This window comes from Aptenodytes patagonicus, chromosome 1, assembly GCF_965638725.1.
Source record: "Aptenodytes patagonicus chromosome 1, bAptPat1.pri.cur, whole genome shotgun sequence".
NCBI lineage: Eukaryota > Metazoa > Chordata > Aves > Sphenisciformes > Spheniscidae > Aptenodytes > Aptenodytes patagonicus.
Window position 1 is genome coordinate 11,648,975 of NC_134949.1, and position 21,062 is coordinate 11,670,036.

The 21,062-nt window shown below is 38.4% G+C and overlaps 1 protein-coding gene across 14 annotated transcripts in view; it reads right to left on the reverse strand.

The window, feature by feature from the left end:
* The window catches only part of CD36 (CD36 molecule (CD36 blood group)), a 40,185-nt gene extending 19,927 nt beyond the window's left edge, over positions 1 to 20,258 (reverse strand). For 2 of the 14 annotated variants that reach the window (XM_076361045.1, XM_076362034.1), the window contains exons 1-2: positions 9,936 to 10,129; positions 5,718 to 5,954 (exon numbers count right to left, since the gene is read on the reverse strand). In XM_076361045.1, coding sequence (XP_076217160.1) covers positions 5,718 to 5,837 — 120 coding nt within the window. In that variant the 5' untranslated portion in view covers positions 5,838 to 5,954; positions 9,936 to 10,129. Of the gene's footprint in view, positions 1 to 5,717; positions 5,955 to 9,935; positions 10,130 to 11,990; positions 12,050 to 15,246; positions 15,337 to 18,336; positions 18,389 to 19,501; positions 19,605 to 20,240 lie in introns of those variants that run through there. The other 12 variants (XM_076361581.1, XM_076361407.1, XM_076361259.1 and 9 more) reach the window with 12 other exon arrangements.
* Positions 20,259 to 21,062: the final 804 nt, after the last annotated feature.

A 21,062-nucleotide genomic window follows, 5' to 3' on the forward strand; every position in this document is an offset into this window, starting at 1 on the left:
AACTACTAATTTGCAATTGATAATATGAAACACTTCTCAACTCCCTAGTCAACCTACATCAGCTGTAATGTCTTATGCAATAGTTAACTATTGTTAGCAAAAGTAGCTATACAATATGTAATTGCTACACAGTCAAGTTCATCTCATGACCTAACTGTGCAAGACTGAGTGAAATCAATGGGAACATTAACCCCTTTTGTTTCTGACACAATTTTCCACCAACTTGTGGTGGGTCAACTGGCAATACATAAATTCAAGAAATGCTGAGCAGTCGGCAATAGAAGCTTGCTGTACTTTGTTGCTTTACACTAAATTCAGCCATCATGATTTCTGATTAATACAAAATGTAAAACAAAGTTGATGTCTTGACAAAGGATCTGTCCAGATGGACAAAAGGTGCCATTTCCTGGGAACTGAGAGATGCCATGAATACTTTAGGCTGCAACAAAATTGTTACTAGTTTATCTCTATTTGTTGGGCTGCATATGTAAGCTCGAGGAAACAAACAATACAATTCTGTAAAACTGAATAAGTTAAGTTCCAGGGAAGCAAATAATCTTCTTCCATTTTGCAGCTGAAGATACAAATAGCCATTTATTACTTTTTAAGTGATGATAATTAGCTTATTATTAGCCTTTCTATTCAGGCTTTGTTGGATAAAAACTTTTAGTCCTTTTTCAGTCCTTGATCATAAAAAATTATGGAAGCCAATCAAGTTTATCATTGATAATGCTGGAATATGTGTGACTAGATCACTTATATTATGCTGAGAGCCAGCAGTTGCTTTAGAATCATAGAATCATAGAATCATTGAGGTTGGAAAAGACCTCTAAGATCATCGAGTCCAACCGTCGACCCAACACCACCATGCCCACTAAACCATGTCCCTAAGCACCTCATCTACACGTCTTTTAAATACCTCCAGGGATGGGGACTCCACCACTTCCCTAGGCAGCCTGTGCCAATGTTTCACCACTCTTTCAGTAAAGACATTTTTCCTCACGTCCAATCTAAACCTCCCCTGGTGCAACTTGAGGCCATTTCCTCTCGTCCTATCGCTTGTTACTTGGGAGAAGAGACCGACACCCACCTCGCTACAACCTCCTTTCAGGGAGTTGTAGAGAGCGATGAGGTCTCCCCTCAGCCTCCTTTTCTCCAGGCTAAACAGTCCCAGTTCCCTCAGCCGCTCCTCATAAGACTTGTTCTCCAGACCCCTCACCAGCCTCGTTGCCCTTCTCTGGACACGCTCCAGCACCTCAACGTCCTTCTTGTAGTGAGGGGCCCAAAACTGAACACAGTATTTGAGGTGCGGCCTCACCAGGGCCGAGTACAGGGGCACGATCACTTCCCTACTCCTGCTGGCCACACTATTTCTGATACAGGCCAGGAGGCCATTGGCCTTCTTGGCCGCCTGGGCACAGCTTCATTAGTTTAGATAAAGAAGTGGCATATGAATGTCACAAACACAATTTTAAATTAGAAGTGTTTCCTGTGCCTCCAGTAGCTGAGGAGATATAATCTGGCTGAGAACAGATGTGTAGAGACAGATGGCTAAACATAATAATAGTTAAAATTGATAGCTTTATTTCTAAAAATAGCAGAGACTAACACTGAGGACTCTACAGAAAGAGTGCAGAACTGAGGTATTGTGGCAAATCATACACCATTCTGTGGTTATCAATTATCACTTCATCAGGAATTAAATATATTGAGTAACATTATGTGACTTCTGTTAACCTCCGGAGCTCACGCGCTCAGGCAGAAACCAAAAGCTCTTAGAAAAGTGGTGATAAAGATTATTCTGGCAAATGAATCAGCTACCAATGAGTTTGAGTGGTTAGACCTAGCTGGAAAAAAAAGCTGATCAGCTGGGAAAAAAAAAAAAAAGTTTTTTCATAACTGAAATGATGGGAATTTTGCCTAAATAAATAATATTGATTTAAGGGACGGAAAGGCAAAAAGGAGTAATTGAGCCATGGCAAAATATCTCCTTTCAACAATATCAGAGGCAAGCTTTCTGATTTGTTGTTTTGAATTCACCTTTTCTTTTGATTATTTTTAATGTTAGACATGAAAATATCTAATAATAATTATAATAGACATGATAGCGTGCCACCAAAATGTGTGGAGTCAGTTAAAAAGGTACATTTTGATAGCCTCCAACAAAATATTTTTTGTAAAGAACTTTGAAATTTTCATGTTTCACTCCTAACTTACCAAGGACAGTTTTCTAAACCCCTAAGGCCTTCATGGAAAGGCATCTCTCCCCTTGGGATAGATTCAGTGTTTGGGAAAATTAGGATTTTTGCCCTTTGGTATTGAAATCAAAGGCACCTTTTAAGGAGGAAGTCTCCTCTCCCTGAATAGTATCAGAGCTGAAATAGCTTAGTACTAATCCCACTCAAGATGCTGCCGGTGGTGTCATTTTGAGTGTGCTCTTCAAGTGACAGTTTCTTGAAAGAGCCTCTAAAAAGATTCAGAAAATGTACATAATGTTGAAATTCTTTAAACCTGCTGGAGGCAAGAGTAGAAACAGCTTATCCCAAAAAGATCTGAGACACAGGTAGAGCAGTCTGGGGTTGGAGAAGATAGCAATGTGTTTTGCGTTGAAGCACAGATGTACATTAATAAACGGGAATACATGAAGAGATGACATCTTGGTGTTACATGGACTTTGGGTTGTCCACCCATGGATTGTTCATGGGTGGAGAACAGCACCTACCTGATAGGAGATAACAGCCTATACCCTGAGAGTCTCTGTCAAATTTCTAAGGGCACCTGAGATTGTCTATACACTTGCAGATGCTTTCTCTTTGCTGCAACAACAGTATGCAGCCTTCCAGCAAAATACGTCCTGCAGTGTTTACTCAGGCTAATCTCTCAATGACTGCAAAAAAGAAGAAATGAGGCTGGCAGGGTTTGGTAAGCTGCAAAGATGTGTGCTTAAGGGAAGCATGCTCAGGCTTCTGCTGCTAGCAGAACAAGAATGGCAAGAACTATTGATTGCATTGATTTTTGAAACTAAAGTTGTCCCTATTTATTGGAAGATGCTAAGAAGCTCAACTGGACTTGCTTGAGAGTAAATTGATGATAATGTGATTTGACTAAATCTTGATAACAAGTTAATTTATGACAATTTGACTTGTTATAGTATGAAGTGCCCTAAAACTATTCATTCAGGAGAAAAAAAAATTATTCAACATTTGTTTCTCTAATCCAGCAATAACATTTTATAGCAAAATTCATTTCCCCTAGAAATATAGATTTGGTCTTACTGTGTTGCTGTCAATTTGTGCAAAGAGCTAGGATTTATTCTGAGATAGAATAGGCAGAGGAACAACTAGGGGTCTTTTTTCAAGCTTTGGACTGTGCAGAATTTAAGATATGATTTTACTTATAATGGTGATAGCTGAAAGAGTTTTTCCTTTTTATTAAAAATACGCCATTTTGACATTTGTTTTCACCCAGTGGGTGAGGACCTAAGATCAGGCTTTGCCTCATATGAGTCCAAATGGAAATATAAATGCTTACAGGCCATATCTGAGAGAACATCTTGCTCATTAGGTTTTTTTCCTGTCCTAGAGTCTCTATTCTTGAGAAATTCCAAATAAAATTGTCATTGAAACTGATCTGTTTCTACCAAACATTTCCTTAAAAAATATTTGCAAAAGTGAAAGATTTCAGAAAAGATGTATTTTCAGTATGCTCTGCTCAGCAGACCTGTTTCCTTTGCAGTCAGCTCTATATTTATCTTAAATAGAACTGCAGTGAATAAAAAATATTTGTTTTTCTTACTAGCCCTTTCATCAACACAGGTAAATCAGAATTAGTTAGATTCAAGTCCCTCTTGAGCTGAACTGATGGCATATTTCAGCTGTTGCACCTTGGCATATCTTTTCTGAAAAAGAATTGTCTTAGAGTCTCATGGTCTCACTAAAGAGTCAGCATGATAAATAGGAAAAAAGTAATCTAGTATGACTTGTGCTTAGGAAAAAAGTATCTATTTACTTAAATAAATAAAGCCTCTACAAATTTACTCTTTTATGTTTTATATGAATACTGGTCCAAGTTTTCCTTTTTATATATCAAACAAGCTGCCTTGAAAGAGGTACAAGCATCTGAAACATGATCACAATGCAGAAAATTATAAAGAGGTTGAGGAAAAAATTACTCTGTCTAATACTTTACCACTAAGAACCGATGCAGGTATAATTTCATATGTAGACATTTGCAAACCATGCTGTATAACTGGTTCATTATTGTAAGTAAACAGATGAACACATAACATTGCTAATACGTGTAATTTGCTTTCAAAATACTTAATGGCATAAGACAACTCTCTGGATTAACTCAAAGTAAATATTTAACGTAAGGAGATACACATTTTCAAAACTGTGCTTCCTAGAAAACCTGCCATTTCCTCAATATGTCAATCAATTAAAATTATTTGCAAATATAGAAAGTATGACTTTTTTGTAAAATGTTGCAAGGTGGGTGAGATATTATCTAGTGAGAATTATTTTTTTATTCTCTATAAATTTGAAAATTTCATGAAAAATACAATAAGAATTGGAAAATTCCTCTACAGTTAGGTTTTCATTGAGTTTGCTGACAAAATTAAAATGTTATGTAGAAACCATTTTTTCCAATTTTTTAAAAAAGTGATGGTAGAATCTAGGCAGGGCCTCAACAGACAGTTTAACGTTTCCTGACAGTTTATATATCCACCTGCTCAATTGACTTCAATAGCTGTTGAGTTAAGGGCAGTCTTCCAGAAGGGCCTTTGAATAAGTATCTCCAAGATCTCCACAGTCTTCAGCGCCACAGCAGATCATTAGGAAGATTAACCATCAGCCAAAGACCTTAAGGTTTCTAGATTTTTAACTGTATGAGAGCCCATTTTGGGTGCAGTGACTCCAAGGAGACTCCATGTCTCCATGGTGGACACCCCAGGGCTTCCATGGTCCTTCACTCCAGATTACTCCATAATCTAGACCCTCAGTTATACACCCTTTTCACAGAAGATTTAACAAATTAACTTCATTTTTCTTTAAAGACAAAAGTAGATTTTAAAGAAATAAAATCATCTAAAAGACCAGAAAAAAATTGTGTCTGCCAGGGCTACAACACTACTTCAGTTACTCTTCACACTCCTTGAATCAAGGAGATGTATATGATCAGATCCTGTGGTCTTGCGCAGCACATTGGCTTGGATCATATAGTCACAGAATGTGAGCTGAATGCATGCAAGTGTAGGATTAGATTCTGCATCAGAAGTTTGTTTAGATTATTTATAGTACATAAATATAAGTGCATGGAGTGAGTACCAAAATAAGAAAAAAACACAGAAAAATAAGTAAATGCATCAAGTGGGGAAAAAATAAAGAAACTAGAAACAAACATAATTAAAATAAAAATTAAAAAATGCTTACTTTTAAATTACATTACTGAAAACACATCTTGAAAACAATATTTTGGCTTCTCATGTGAAGCATGAAAGACAGCAAGCAAGTAAACATGACAATATAATTTATATATTAAAGTATTGCTGCAGCATCTATTCCCAGGGAAGTTTGGATTGCATATATTACAAAAAATAGGTTTAATAAAGGAAAAAAAAAAAGAAAAAAGCAGAAACAGAACACAAGATTTAGAAATAATGACTATTCAATAACCACAAACCATATAGATTGAAAAAAAAAGAAAAAAATTTGTACCTTTTTTATTGCTTTGCCTATAAGGTTATCTCCAACTGGTATCAGAACTCCTCCGAAGATAGCCAGCACAGCACCAATGATGGCCCCAGTGAGGAGCCCACAGTTTCTGTTACAGCCCATTCCTCTCCTTTGTCAGGGTGCAGATAGACAATGTAAAAATATTCTTGCTGTAAGGCTTGATGTTTGTTTCTCACTTCTTGATCCGAATAGACTCACTGATGTTCCTGAGAGAAGCTGCTAACATAAGGAGAGAGTGAACAAAAAAAATCACATTCCAAAGCTCAAAGTACAAAGTGCATGACGTGAAGCAGGTAGAAAGATAACATGTCAAAATCAGCTAGACAATGGCAACCAGTGCCAAAAAAAAAAAAAAAGTTGTATGTACTTTTGCCAAGCTAGTCACTTGTTACAGATCATTATCTTTTTTTATTCCATTAGTCTTTTTTTTTTTTCCTTGGCTGTGTTGCAAACTGACATAATTATTATTTGTCTGACACTTCCTGAGGCAAGCACCTTCTCTAAAATCTCTCTGTGCCAAAGGAAGAGGCTATAGCCCTCTGCTTTTTTCACAGCCTGCAATGCCCATGGCTCCCACTTCAAGCAAAACCAGGAGTTTACACCCCTAGCGTGAGCTATCCAGGCTGTTTCTGCATTATGCCAGTAAGGAAGTCCTCAAGGTCCATCAGCACCTTGGTGGGAACGGCAGCCTCCAAGGGGAGGCACCTGCGAGAAGCCTGTCATTCCAGATCTCGGTCAGTCCACAGTCTACTACTGAAGGGGTAAAACTTTGTTTTGGCAACTTCATGACGAAGGCACGACTGGATTTTCCTTTTAGAGCTGCATTCTTACCATCACCTAGTTTCATCACTCCCAATTGCCTTACAGAAAGACTGACTTCTTAAAGAGAGCCTAGATTTTGATCTTTGAAAGATGTAACACTTTGTATTTCAAGATCATTCAGTATCAGAAAAAAAAATACCTGCAATTACTCATTGGAAAACAACAGTTGCTGGTAATATGTGCTAACATATCTTAAGATCTGGCCCCTAGTGAAAGGTGTTGTAAAGAAAATCAGAATGATACCAGTGCTGAGATATATGGTAAAACATAAGCTCCCAGCGATAGTTTTTCCTATTTGTTCCTGTTTATGAATAACTGAGATAAAGAGCTGCCTAATTTTCAATTTATTCTTGCTCAGGAATTAATCACATCCACAGAATTTGCAGTTTTATTATTTGCTTTAGACCTCCAGCTAACAGAAAGTCTGCCGTTTTCTATTTTAGATACCATTGGCCATATCCTTTTTACTCTTACCAATTTCTGTTTGTTAACATGTGATCATCTCTAAATCAATCTTAAAGCAGGTATTAGTTGCAGAGTTAGTTACGCATTCAAGGCCAAACACAGAGAGCAAAGGAAAACAGAAAGATGGAGTGGAAGAACAACTCAACCTGAATTCCCAGTTTACTCATGAGGATTAAAGGGTTAAAAAATCTTCATGGATTTCTAAATAGTAAAGCAGGTGTAGGAATAGCATGTCTTTTATTTTCATAAATGCAGTTATGAGATCCTTTTATTGAAAAAAGAACACATACAGCATGCACTGACATATAAGGTACCATGGTCAACAGGTTAATGATGTGTCCTCCCATGTCCAACCAAACTCACAATTATATCATACCTGTTCCTGAGCCCAGACTGCCCCTTTTAGCTGTGTTGGAAACCCACCTTTTGCCTGCTCTTGCATTAGCAGCAGTTTATGGGTCCCTTGACATTAACAATGACTATTTCAGTACATTTGAGCTTATTTGGTATTTTAATCATTTCTCCTTGGATACTTGCAAGTAGAATGACCGAAAGACTACTTGCAATCTCAGAAAAATACCTTTCTTACAAAAGTCAGCCACCTGCCACCAGGTGATTCCTTGTGGTTCCCATATCAAAACTTTACTCTTTGATTGCTTTACCTGCACATACAAGGGACCAAGACAGAAACCAGATTTGGCTAAAGTTTTTGACTTTGGCTAGAGACTGAGAAGAATCTCTTTAGAGCTGTAAACCTGGCTTTTTTGCTGGAGGAGGTGCACCTTATTTGAACCGCAGGTTTACTTAGTTGCTTTCCTCTCTACCAGCTCTGTTACTCTGTGCATTTGCACACAACAGCAATAGAAAATAATCAAAGAGGTAACATCAAGAAAAAAAATCTATTTTCCCAAACTTTTCATGCAACCTGTTGCACTTTTCACAAAGATAACTGAAAGACAACTTGACTGAATTATAAAAACACCAAGCTATTAAAGGCTCTTCGATATAGCGGATGGATGCATAATGTGGCTAACGGCAAACTTTTCAAAGCAAACTCAAGTTAGAAATTCATTAGACCTGAAGAACTTTTAAGTGAAAGTCACTAGGACCAACTCTCATATCTTTGTAGATATGTTCAGATCAGGATCTTTAGTCTGGCAATAGCATAACTGTAATACTGCTGTGCAACTCATTGGATAAGCGATGTGGGGATTTAAAAATCTGACTGCTGTTACACACTGTAACAAATCTAAGGAGAAGCAGAAATTCTCAGTGAAATCAAATTCTGAAAAGTACATATTTCAGGTTGATTTTTTTCCCCAATGCTCTCTATTCTAGCAGATTTTTTTTAAAAGTGTGGAAATACACATTTTAAAATTAAAAATGGAAATTATCTCTTCCATAAATGTTTAAAGAGGGCTTTTAGGCATTGTCAGACTTTTTTTCTTAGCTTACATACTGAAGCTTTTCAAATTCAACAGATATACACCTTCCACCAAAATACATTTCCATCTAAGTTTCTACAAGCTGTTCCTATGGATTTTTTTTTGTGTTAGGCAGACTAGGTATCTCTCATGAGCACTAGCAGCAAACAGCTAGAAAGCAACTGGCTGCTAATAACTTGTGCTTATTCCAAGCTTTTGCAAATTGTAAAATATTCACCCTTCTCCCACCAAACACAATGCAATAGCAGTCTAGACATATCTCAATTTATGCAATTCAAATTATCCATTACACAATTGCAATGAAGAGCACTCACAACATAACACAACACTCAGTTTCACATAGAAGTCAACAAGCTATTCTCATCTATCACAACTGAATGTAAAGTAAGAAGATTAAATAGAAATTTCCAATAAGAATGCAGTTGTGTCTGGGAATTCATATTCAAGCGAAAATAATTTACCTTAAGCAGAATAGAGAGTACCATAACAAAATTAGATATTGTCTATGAGACTATAGTATCAATTAAACTTAGATTGGACTACAAGATCAATAAGAATATTCACCCCATTCTAGTGTTGGGTATGTGCTTTTTAATATTGTTTCAAATGTCCTTAATAGAATATTGACAATGGAAACGGTCCATTCAAATCTCTGAAAAGGCAATTTATAAGCAACTGAATAGGAGGAAACATGCAAAATGTTATTAAACTTTTTCTTGCCTACTTAATTTATACTTCTGTACATGTCAGTTTAAAGCAAGCCCTTATAAAAATCAAAGAATATTATCTGTATTTTCTTAATGATTCCTCCAGCTCTATTAGTAATTTTTAAACATTGTTTGACATGGCATTACTTCAATTCTGACAGAGAATCAGATTTATTGCCCCAAATGAGGGCAACTACATGGGGAAGAAGCAGTGTGTATAGTGAAAATTAAAATGGGCTTTGAAAATTCCTATTAAGAGTTTCAACCCGAAAACATGGTGTTTCTTTAAACATAATTCCAGTTTCTCCAAGGTCAGATCCTGAAATTATTAAGAGATACATTTGCAGGGAAGAGGTTATTTCTGCTTTTTTTTTTTTTTTAAATCTTTGATGTACTTTGATATTATAGTTCAGAGGGTTTTATCTGCAATAGTAAATACTACAAATATCACTTTAAAAAGATGCATTTCTTATAAATTCACATGACTCCAGAACTGTAGTTTCAAGCATATTAAATATCAAAAGACAGAATGCAATTGGGAAAGCCAGCAATACTGAACATAAAATACCATTGCTAACACAGTAACGAAGCATTTCACTAATACATGTAAAATTTCACTGTTTCTTGCAAACAGCTTTGCAAAATCCTGTGATTTTATTTTATATTAAAAATAAATCTTTTCAAGAGCTTTCCACCAACTGATTTTAAAAGTATTTCTGAGGAAAACCCTCTGATTTTAAACATTGTATCATATGACTCACCTTGAATAAGGGCAACTGACTTTTCAGCTGAACGTACAAGTACTTAACACATGACTTACATCGAGTTATGAGAAGAGAAGCAGCTAAATCTCCCCACCAAGCACATAGCCTCTAAACTCCGAGGGAGTGTTTATATATTCCAAGAGACGTCAGTTCCCTCGTTATCTTTTCTCCAGAAGAAAAAGTTAAGTTGTATTGGTGTTGGGGGAGGGGGGGTGGGGGGCGTTATTTTTACAGTCTGACTAAAAGCCACTACCTACATCTCGTGGTAATATACTTAGCAGCTGCAATCTTTGTCAAATTTGGATCCAAGTGAGTCAAAGGTCAAGGAGACAAAAGGGTAACTTACTTATTTGGTCCCTGGTCACTTCTCCTCTAATATCCATTTGCTTTAGAACTGCTCGTATTAGCAAGTTATGACTAACCAGTTCCTGACAGCGTCTTTAAGATACAGAATATTTTCAAATATTCTTTGCTATATGGCATGCTCTGCTGTATAAATAAAGCCTTACTATTGCTGTCATTCTCTGTCAAAATACAAGCTAAACGCCTTTGCAGCTTAATCATAGTGATAGTATATTTTCAAGTAATAAAAATCAGGAAATGTCAGAATATTTTTAAAAGGGATTTTTTTTTCACAGGTTGGATTACAACATTTCCTCGCAAAGAGCTAAGGCTCTTCCTCTTTTACTGCAAATTCAGTGAACTTCATCCCAGAAGATTCTTTTTCTTAATGTATCTAATAATCAGTTATTTTTACACTAACATCTGTGTAGACCAAAGTGTCACCTCAGCACAGTGTCTACTAATAATTAACAATAATCAGTTTGACAAGGTTTTGCACAAATATTTTTTAAATAACTCCTCATCCCAGGTGAATTAAATGAATGGATTGTTTAAAAAGATTCTTCTGGCAGCAGCAAGACAAAGTGATTTATATTTGGTTTAGCTAATTATGAGAGAAAATATTCCTAAAAATAGATTCTCAGGTCCAGACTTTCAGGGTATCACACTGAATAGTTTGTGGTCCACATGTTTAGTATTTGTTACGTGTTTTGACTGATTGCTTACTGTTCTGTTTTTGATATTGCCCTATTTGAAAGTTAAGCTGTTGTGGAAGAATCTCCCTTCTTCTAATCTACTTCTGCTAAGTAAATCTAAGGTAGATGAAGATGAATAAATTTGAGGCTTTGTCTCCTCGTAGTGAAAGCAAGAGTGAAAGTGAGCCTGGTCCTTTGAAGGCAACCTGTAGGACAATCTTTGTACAAGACTCGCTGCCAGGGAAAGTTGGTGACCCTGGCTAACTCCAGTTTCACATCCTTGAAAAGAGCAGTAAATTTGCTTTCCTCTATTCTCTAATTAGAGAGTGGAGTTTAACCAGTCCTCTACACTATGGTTCCCATGCACTACTTTTATGAATATTATCATCAATTATTTCTATTGGACATCTTTTTGTATGATGCTCTCCTGAGGATGCTCGTTAGTGATCCCCCAGCTTTCCTCCCAGGCTGCACTGCCTTTTTCACTGCTGATTTGTCTCTTCTAAGATGAAGTAATTCCGGTTACTCACACCTGCTCATGGAGATGTTCCCTACCATGCTCATCTTCTCCATTTGCATTGTATGGGATTCAGTGTGCACCATTTGTAAGGGAGGAAAATATCTACTGCTGTCTTTTTGTTGGAATCCTAAAGGCACTACAGCAGATGTAATGAAACTCAGTTTTCAACATATACATGCTGAGTTGTATCAGATAATTTTGTGACTTATGATATCCTATTATCATCCTATATAAGCAAAATCTCTTCTAGCAGGCAGTGCTTGGCAGCGAAATGAGGACTGCCAGGTTCAGCTGCAGAAACCAGCTAAAATGATTTGAAGCTAAGAGAGAAGTTGTGCACTTTTGGATATCAGTCATTTCTGTTTCTTAAAAACAAACCGAACCAAACCATAAGTACTTAATGGTCCTTCTGTGTTCTCTGGCTTCATATCAGAGTTCAGAGGTTACAGGGGAGAAAATACAGAGCAATGACAGAAAAAGCAAGAAATTATGTACTTCATTGGAGTCCCCAGTGGTGCGACAACAGACAAACTGGTCTTCACAAGGAGAAACTGCTGAGAAAGAGAAATAGTGTAAATGACACTCACATGCTTGATGATGACACAGAAAACCGCAGGAAGCAGAAAAAGACAAATGCAGTTGTTAACTCTAAATGAAGGCAATCCACATTTCCTGGAATAAACATACTACTGACAAGAAAATGCTGAAGAGATAAGTGTGATTCCTGGCTTTTCTGGACATCTCATAGCGGGGTCTTTTGGAAATCACTTTCTTTGGGGTGCTTTCTAAACACAGAGGAAACAAATGAGAGTTATCACAGAATCATAGAATCATAGAATCATTGAGGTTGGAAAAGACCTCTAAGATCATCGAGTCCAACCGTCGACCCAACACCACTATGTCCACTAAACCATGTCCCTAAGTGCCTCATCTACACGTCTTTTAAATACTTCCAGGGATGGGGACTCCACCACTTCCCTGGGCAGCCTGTGCCAATGTTTCACCACTCTTTCAGTAAAGAAATTTTTCCTCACGTCCAATCTAAACCTCCCTTGGTGCAACTTGAGGCCATTTCCTCTCGTCCTATCACTAGTTACTTGGGAGAAGAGACCGACACCTACCTCGCTACAACCTCCTTTCAGGGAGTTGTAGAGCACGAGAAGGTCTCCCTTGAGCCTCCTCTTCTCCAGGCTAAACAACCCCAGTTCCCTCAGCCGCTCCTCATAAGACTTGTTCTCCAGACCCCTCACCAGCCTCGTTGCCCTTCTCTGGACACGCTCCAGCACCTCAACGTCCTTCTTGTAGTGAGGGGCCCAAAACTGAACACAGTATTCGAGGTGCGGCCTCACCAGTGCCGAGTAGAGGGGCACGATCACTTCCCTACTCCTGCTGGCCACACTATTTCTGATACAGGCCAGGATGCCATTGGCCTTCTTGGCCGCCTGGGCACACTGCCGGCTCATGTTCAGCCGGCTGTCAACCAGCACCCCCAGGTCCTTTTCCAATGGGCAGCTTTCCAGCCACTCTTCCCCAAGCCTGTAGCGCTGCATGGGGTTGTTGTGGCCCAAGTGCAGGACCCGGCACTTGGCCTTGTTGAATCTCGTACAGTTGGCCTGGGCCCATCGATCCAGCATGTCCAGGTCCCTCTGCAGAGCCTTCCTACCCTCAATAACCTATCATCTTTCTATATGCCCTGATATTCCTAAACAATCAATGCCCCCCCCTTTTTTTTTTACGTTAAGTTCCCTTCCATCAGTGGATGACATACCTTTATGGTGCATATAATCTGAATTTTGAGGATGCCCACATAAATGTTCCCACATTCCTGTGGGAATTCTCTGATGCACAGTACAGCACAGCACAGCATTATTTTATATTCCCGTGTTTCCACAGTCATGGCACTCTCAGGGTTTTTCTTCACCTGCCTATTACGAAACTTGTAAAAACTAATCTTAACATTAATCCCTTGTCAGATGTGGAGATGTGGCTGAGGTTAGCAAGCAGATTAGAAAAGTCCAGGAAACTCCTTTCTGTACTTTTGCACCCTCTGAATTTTTCAGAGGACACTAACCTTTAAAAAACAAACAAACAAAAAAACCCCCACCTTCTAGTTGTTAGGTAAAGTGCCAAGCCCTGGGGCAGAAAATGAGGTTAATGTTCTCAGCATTCAAAACATGATTTTCTATAATCTTTTGAGTAGTCTTCCTATTTTGAAATAAGGGTGTGAGGAATTATGTTTACCTCCTTTCTATGGCAAGTAAAAGCACAGATTTATTGTTTATCTGGCTTATTCTATTAGCATCATTTTATGTGGCTTCTACACTCCCAACCCAAAATCCTGTTGCCACCACTCAGTGGTCCCCTCTGGCTTCTCCACAGTTAAGTCCCACAAGAAGGGTTGTATCTTGCTCAGTAGTGAAAGATTTAAAGCATTCAAAAAAACCACAAAAAATAAGAACATGTGGCTCCTGTCCCCAAAGAAGCTCTTTCTGATTCAACACACTCGTGTTCACTCAGTGCACTTAGTTCTACTGAGGAGGAGAACGAGGAATATGAATCATCTACAGAAGAAAATGTTCCACCAGCTGGATGAGACTTCTGTCCCTCTACAAGTATTGGATACTAGGAGGTGTTCCCTTATAGGGAATGAAATTTTGTATTCATGAAAGGCAGTTTGATCTCCTATGGATATGAAAACCTTCCGTGTATCACCTCATCATATAATACATAAGAAGCAGCACGAGTTATCCACCCAGACCAGCCTCAACAATTCACTTGTGTTGCATAAGACCCTCCCCTATAGTCAACATGGCCTATCTTCAAGTACTTCCTATAAACAACTTGAATATAAAACACGCAAATTATAAAAATAATAATATAGAACTAATATTTTTTTCCTAAATTATATGTTCACTGTCTTTGTTTTGGGTACCCTCACTGTGACTGCTATTTTCTACCACCTAATTTTCCAAAAGCCATGGGAGAGAACAGAGTTGTATGGCAGGAGTAGTCACCTCACTTTAAAAGAAGGAAGTATCAAGATATTTCAGTTGTTTCAGTTTTGCTTTTAATATTTTATCTCTAAGGACCTAAAAAAAAAGATAGTTTCATAGCAACAATTATTTTCTTGTTTAAAGTTAACTATAAATATTTGTTGCAAATAACTTTATCCAGGTACAAAGTAGGCATCTGGCCTAAGGAAGATGAATTGGTTTCCTCTCCTCTCAATGGAGAGGTATGAGCACTTCCACGGACTCATCCCATCTACCTTAAATGCTTATCTTAGGCAAGGTTATATCATATCCTTTGGAGGTACTGATGTCTCTCCTTTAATTATAGAGTATCTAAACGGTTCTTTTAAGTTAGACATCTAACTTTGAGAAGGTTAATGTTAGAACAATTCCACTCAAACTCCCCGAAAGGTCTTTCAGCTCCTCCCCTCATCAGTGCACCATACTGACAATACCAGGACAGCTATACAAGGTTCTGGTAAGCACAAAAAAATTGTTAAGCAAGAAGAAAATGCAATGAGAAAACTTCAAAATATTTACCACCTGACATTAATGGAAAGTTTGGCCAAAGACTGCAGAGGTGGTGTAGCATTTGTTTGCCCACCTCGCACCGCAGACTTCTACTGCAGATGTGTGGCTTTCAAGGCTTTCCAGTGTATGCCCTGAGGCATACTCCAACCACTCATATAAAGCAGTCTTCAGCCCCCTGAAAAAAGATCCTCCCAAACATGCATTAATACCTGATTTCCCATCACAAGAGCTTAGAAGACTCATTCCAAACTGCTGTGTAGCTCCTTCATTACCCACTAATGATTCCCAACTGTAGTTTTCCCAGCTCTGTGAAGTGTTAGGACATAAGGTGCTGTCCCTTGTGATTCTCAATGTGTTCTGACGATACGGAAAACATCCTAAAATACCATTGGCTCAAGCCAACCTGGCAGCAGTACAGTGGAAACAGTGTGATATATTTGGCTCCTGCCAGTGATGAGTTTCTCTGTCATATTGTAACTAGGTTCTTTAAAGGAAAAATGGATGATGGAAGACCCAGCAGGTGCTTCAGTTCATTTTTTCTCCAGAAATATTGATTCTGAGCTCTTCTTCACTGACTATGGCATGCATAAACTGCTGCCTTTCTGAGTCCTCAAAATCACTTTTAAAAATTATTTTCAAATTATTTTAGCAGGGGAATGAGGTGAAGAAAGCACAAGAGAGGCAGGGATAGAGCCAACTTTGATTCTTTCACTCCTGTGGGTTCATGTGAGAGTCACTCAGAACGTAGATAGGAAGGAACTTCATAGAACTGAACCCAACACAGAAACTGTAATATAATAACTTAGGCTTCTGGGTGAGTCTGAAACAGCAAAGAGCCATAAAAATCTGTTACCTAAAGGGCTGGGTCAGTCTATTAATGCTAGAGACATTTCTCACTGAAACCTAAGGAGGGCACAGAGAGGAGGTTCCAATGGTAGGGGAGAAAAATTTTGAAAGCAGACGCCTTTTGAAAGTCAAGAGAAATTTAATAAATCTTTTCCCTACTTGAATATATTCCACTTCTTGCAAAACTCTTCTCCTTGGCTCAGCAGTCACAGAATAATGGAGTAATTCAAAACTCCTTCACTGGTGCAATACCTGGTTGAAAAATAGTCACCATAGTGAATCATCCCAGACAGACAATGGCAGTGGCTTTGATGAATGACTGGGTAGTGCTTATGTTAGTTTTTGCCTACCAGCTACACCATAATTTTGTCTATGTAATAATTAAGAACAACATACATACAGGGGATTTTTCCAATTAATGAAGAGGTAAGTTTAAGGTGTTGACCTTGGTGGCTTCTCAAGAGTTGGAGACCTGTCAAATAATTGACACCCTTTTCTTTCAGTTCACATGTTCCAGACTCGGAGATACGTCCTTGGTCTGAGCAACATGCAGAAGATCTTCCCCAGGACTTCAGTTCAGCCTCAAACACAAGGTATTAAAGGCAAACCATGAGCCTATTGCCAGAAAAAAAACTGCTTTTCATCAGGTCAGCCCAAGAAGAAAGCTTTACTTAACCAACCCCATGTCCTGGGACAGTTCCCCAGCCCCACTTTGAGAATCAGAATCGGTGGTTGGGATAGTACCAGGAGATCCAGGCCTCTGCCAGCGAGACGTATGTTTTCTAGCAAAAGAAAGGTTGACATAGAAAATCATCTGGAGAATTAATACAGGCCAAAGCCCTTCCTGATTAAGCTTTCTCCCTCAGGGGAAATCTCAGAGACTACAGCAGCGGCAGCACGGAGCTGATGGAAACACTCTTAGGAAAGCAGATTGTCCCCTCCAGCTGCAGCGAAGGTACAGACCGTGTGGGTCTTGCCTAGCAGTCTGGGTCAGGAAGCAATACTCAGACAGTTTCAAGAAAATGTGCGCTGCCTGCCATGGAGTTTTTCACCTTTTATAGCCTTTCCCTATGGATCTGGGGAGCTAGGCTTTACTTAAACTATTATACAAAAACTTTATTATACAAAATTTTATGCCAAAGGATTCTTTTTCTCTTCTTCATTCTAAGTGCTAATGTGCTACACTTGTGTGCATGACTAAAAAGGAATTTTTTAATATTTTTCTTGAAAAGGTATTTAAGTACTACAATGAAAGTATAAAACATAAATAACACACACACAAAGAAACCCAATGGAAAAATAAAATCGCCCTTGCCACAAGAGATACCTTGGCAGCAGCTGGAGGTCTTGAGAGGTGACGAAAATTTGTGTAGTATTATTGCATATTAAGAAACATTAACAACTATGAAGAACACAGCAGTAGAAAAAGTACTAGCGGTGATTTCTGTGCACTAGCAGTGAATGAAGCAGGCAACTAATAGATACCCTGAACTTCTCAGATTATGTCATTTTCTGATGCTAAGGTATAGCATTATTCTTTCAAATGAAACCATGTTACAGAAATATGCATATAACTATCAGTTACACAAAAAGTAGTTCCAAAATATAATAAATTAACTGAAAAAACCTACATTTCTGATCATTTTCCTGGTTGTGCCAATTATGTAAATACTTCTGAAGTATCACTTGAGGACAGAAAAAAATCCCCAAAACTAGACAACTACAGACTACACATTTTTTATGAATAGGACATTTTTGCCAAGTAAAGAAAATAAATCACTGAGTTAATATCATAGTTATTGTATCAGTTGTTAAAGAGAATCAGATCACTAAAATAGCACAAGTTATTAGTATTTACATGACCATGCTATATTTGTTGAGTTGATCTCAGGACTTACATATCAAAATTAATTTAAGATATGTTACATCAGCATCTTTACTGGACATTAATTGTAAATTTAAATCTATACAGAAATGCATATATATGCCTTTTCCTATAATTAGTAATTACTACAGTATTTTCAGATGTTCATCTATAACACACTTATAAAACATATGCATTTTATGAACAGCCATACACTTGATATTTCTCTTCATTCATACTTATTTTTGATAATAAATATATATAATCCTTTATATAATACACTTTTAATTATAATGATTCCCAGACAAATTATTATATACACTTGTTACAGTTTAAAATATGAATACATTAATTTTTAATTGCAATGTACAGTGAAATATTAGCAATATATTAAATATTATCAAGATATTAATATGCAAGTGAAATAATTTGATTATCAGTATATTTACCCTTTCTAAATTTTCGTGAATGGTCCCTTCTTAGAGTTATAAACAGTCAAGTGCAATAGTACGCTCACAAGAAACAGACACAATGTCCAACTGTGGGCTGAGAAACTGCATTTAGTCCAGGAGTGGGGGGGGTCACTTACCTGTATGGAGGGAGAGCTGCTTTCATTACTCTTGCCACCAGGAACTGGAGAGCTGCAGAAAAGCCTGCTAAGTTAGCTCCTCATTCACAGAAAAATCAAGTTGCTGTAGCAACCCTATAGCAACCCTGGCTGCCCAGTGCCCTACGAGTCAGTTGATCTTTCATCAGCCACAAAGAGAAATAGAAAGTTGCAGAGACCTTTTAAACTCCGTGGTAGCCAAGCTGTCCCAAGTGATAAGGAATTATAAGACCTCTGAGCCAATGATAATACTCTTTCACACTTACGCTTTGCCAGAAAGACCAGCTCTAAGAAATCCTTTCAACACCAGCCTCTGCCTCTGATCTCTTTACCCTCTGCAATAGCCCAGCACTTGGAGTCAATGTATCAGGTCCCTGTCGACAATCCAGAACAAGTTCAACTGACTTTGCTCCTTGCAGTAACTCTTTGCAAACAGAGTCTAATCCCAGTTAATCCTCACAACATACTGGAAGCCAGGTAAGGAGTTTCATACTAGAGATAACTCTTTAGATTTGGGCTTATTATACTTATGTACACAAAGCACAAAGACAGGTAGAATGAGGGATCACAGCTGGGAATACAGCTGTTCAAATTCATGGGACTTTTTCTAATGATTTCCACAGGCTTGGTTCAGAACTTTGTTGTCTAAATGAACATCTGAGCCAAGTGACAGTGCTATTGCTTCCTCCACCTGTCCTTTTGGATCCTTGCTAGATCCTTTTATTGTAGCAGTGATGAACTGTTTAAAATACTTTTTTAAAACTATTAAGTTTTAAGCACTGTATTAATTTTATTATTTGAACAGCGGATTGAGGCACCTCCTTCCAGACAGTTACAACAAATAGCAGCAGTGAGCTGCCTGTCTGCCAAGGCCTTTCATAATTAAGATAAAAGCTGTCCCAGAGGGTTAACAGGACCCCAATGTGAGTCAGTATGACAGGAGCTATAAACCTACATCCCACACATATTAAGGAGGCATCCCATGGCATAAGCCTCTTTGCCTGGCTTTCTATGTCGTTTCTCCTTCTCTAAAGTTAGACAGAAAATGAAGTGACAAGGGAAAGAAAGGAAACAAAAATATTCCTGAAATTTCCATTAATCTGGATATTTTCTGACCTATCCTCTTATGTAAATGCTGTTGTTCTACCTTTGGTCTTCTTGGAGTCCCGTTGCTTGCTTCCTGTGTGACTTTCACAGTTGCAGCCTCCAGCTTGTTGCCATCCTTCCCTTCTGCCTGCCTTTCTACATCTGCTTCCTTTTACTCCTGTTTCCTTCCCAAGAATCTCCTCCCTCCTCCAGCTTTCTGTATATCTCTCCCACCTTCCACCCTATCATCTCAGCAGTCACTCCTCCACCAAGCATCTCCTCTGGTCTGTATCCTCCCCCATTGGATCATCCTCTAGTTTTTTTCCCCACTTCCAGAATTTACAGTTTTCCACCAATTCTGTTCTTGTCCCCCTGCCTTTAACATTTATGTTTCCCCAATTCTCCCATGATACTTTTTTCTTTCTTCTCCCACTTCCTTTCTTCTCCCTCTGCCTGAAGTCCTGGTATATAAGCTCATACTATCAGTTAATCAAAAAGCTGGTTGCAACTGAAAGCCAAATTTATCAGTGCTCTTTGGTACACAGACAAATCTTACCTGAAAAGGTTAATTATAAATAATAATTTAAGTTTGGTAACTTAATCCTGTAATGTGTTTTTGTTTGTGTTCCTTCCTATAAAGCCATGGTGTTCCTGCCATTATCTTTTCCCCGCCCAGCTGTCATTCAGCACTCTTTTTGAAGCCCTCCCACTCCTAAGAAAATGAATATTGAACAGCTTCACCCATACACAAAGAAGCAGATGTGCCAGGTAAGGAAAAGTAAACCTCATCCTCGACTTACCTGCACCAGAACTGAGAGGCGATCTGAGATGAGGCTGGGAACAACTCAGACTTCTCCGAACGCAGGGTCAGACAGGTTCAGTGGCAGAGCAGGCATATTGGACTACCAAAACCAGTGCTGTGCCCTTCCTTCCACCACACAACAGCTGGAAAGGAAATGGGATGTATCCTTCACCTCTTTCTTATGCTTTGAGAAGTCAGGCCACTCGTTAGTGTTTAGCGTTTAAAAACAATCCTTAAAATTACATAGGATAAAGATTACAAAATTGTAAACACGCCATCACAACATGAAACACGCCAGGCATGTTTGTGGCGGAGAGCACACCCTCTGTCTAATTATACTCAGGCTTCTCTGTTTTAGGTAAAAAGTAACAATAGTCACTTATCAGATTCCCAAAATGGTATTGGAGAGGATTCAGCAGGACACTCCCAAGACTTTCTGGGTAGTAACAGCCACAGGATTACAGATGTATAAATGCTCAGTCCCTCCAGCTTCTGGCAACCATTTCTTCCATGCTGCACTCTGCTCTGTTAGTGGTTTTTTCGTTAGTTTTTCACCAGTCTTTCTTTCACAATTCCTTTTCTCAGCTGCTAGATTCTAACATGGACTTCTCACCCTTTCCCTAAGCCTAGCCATCAGGCTGTCTGCCCACCTCCTCTCAGAGGGTAAATCTTGACCATATCAGAACAGTGCCTCTAAAAGTCTTGGATGTGCAGACTGAAATGCTCATGTCAGCATTGCAGCTTCACACAATAGGGAAGTTTTTTTCCACTGTACTTCTATGTGTGAGAACTGTTTTAACAACAGTTACACATTCTAGGT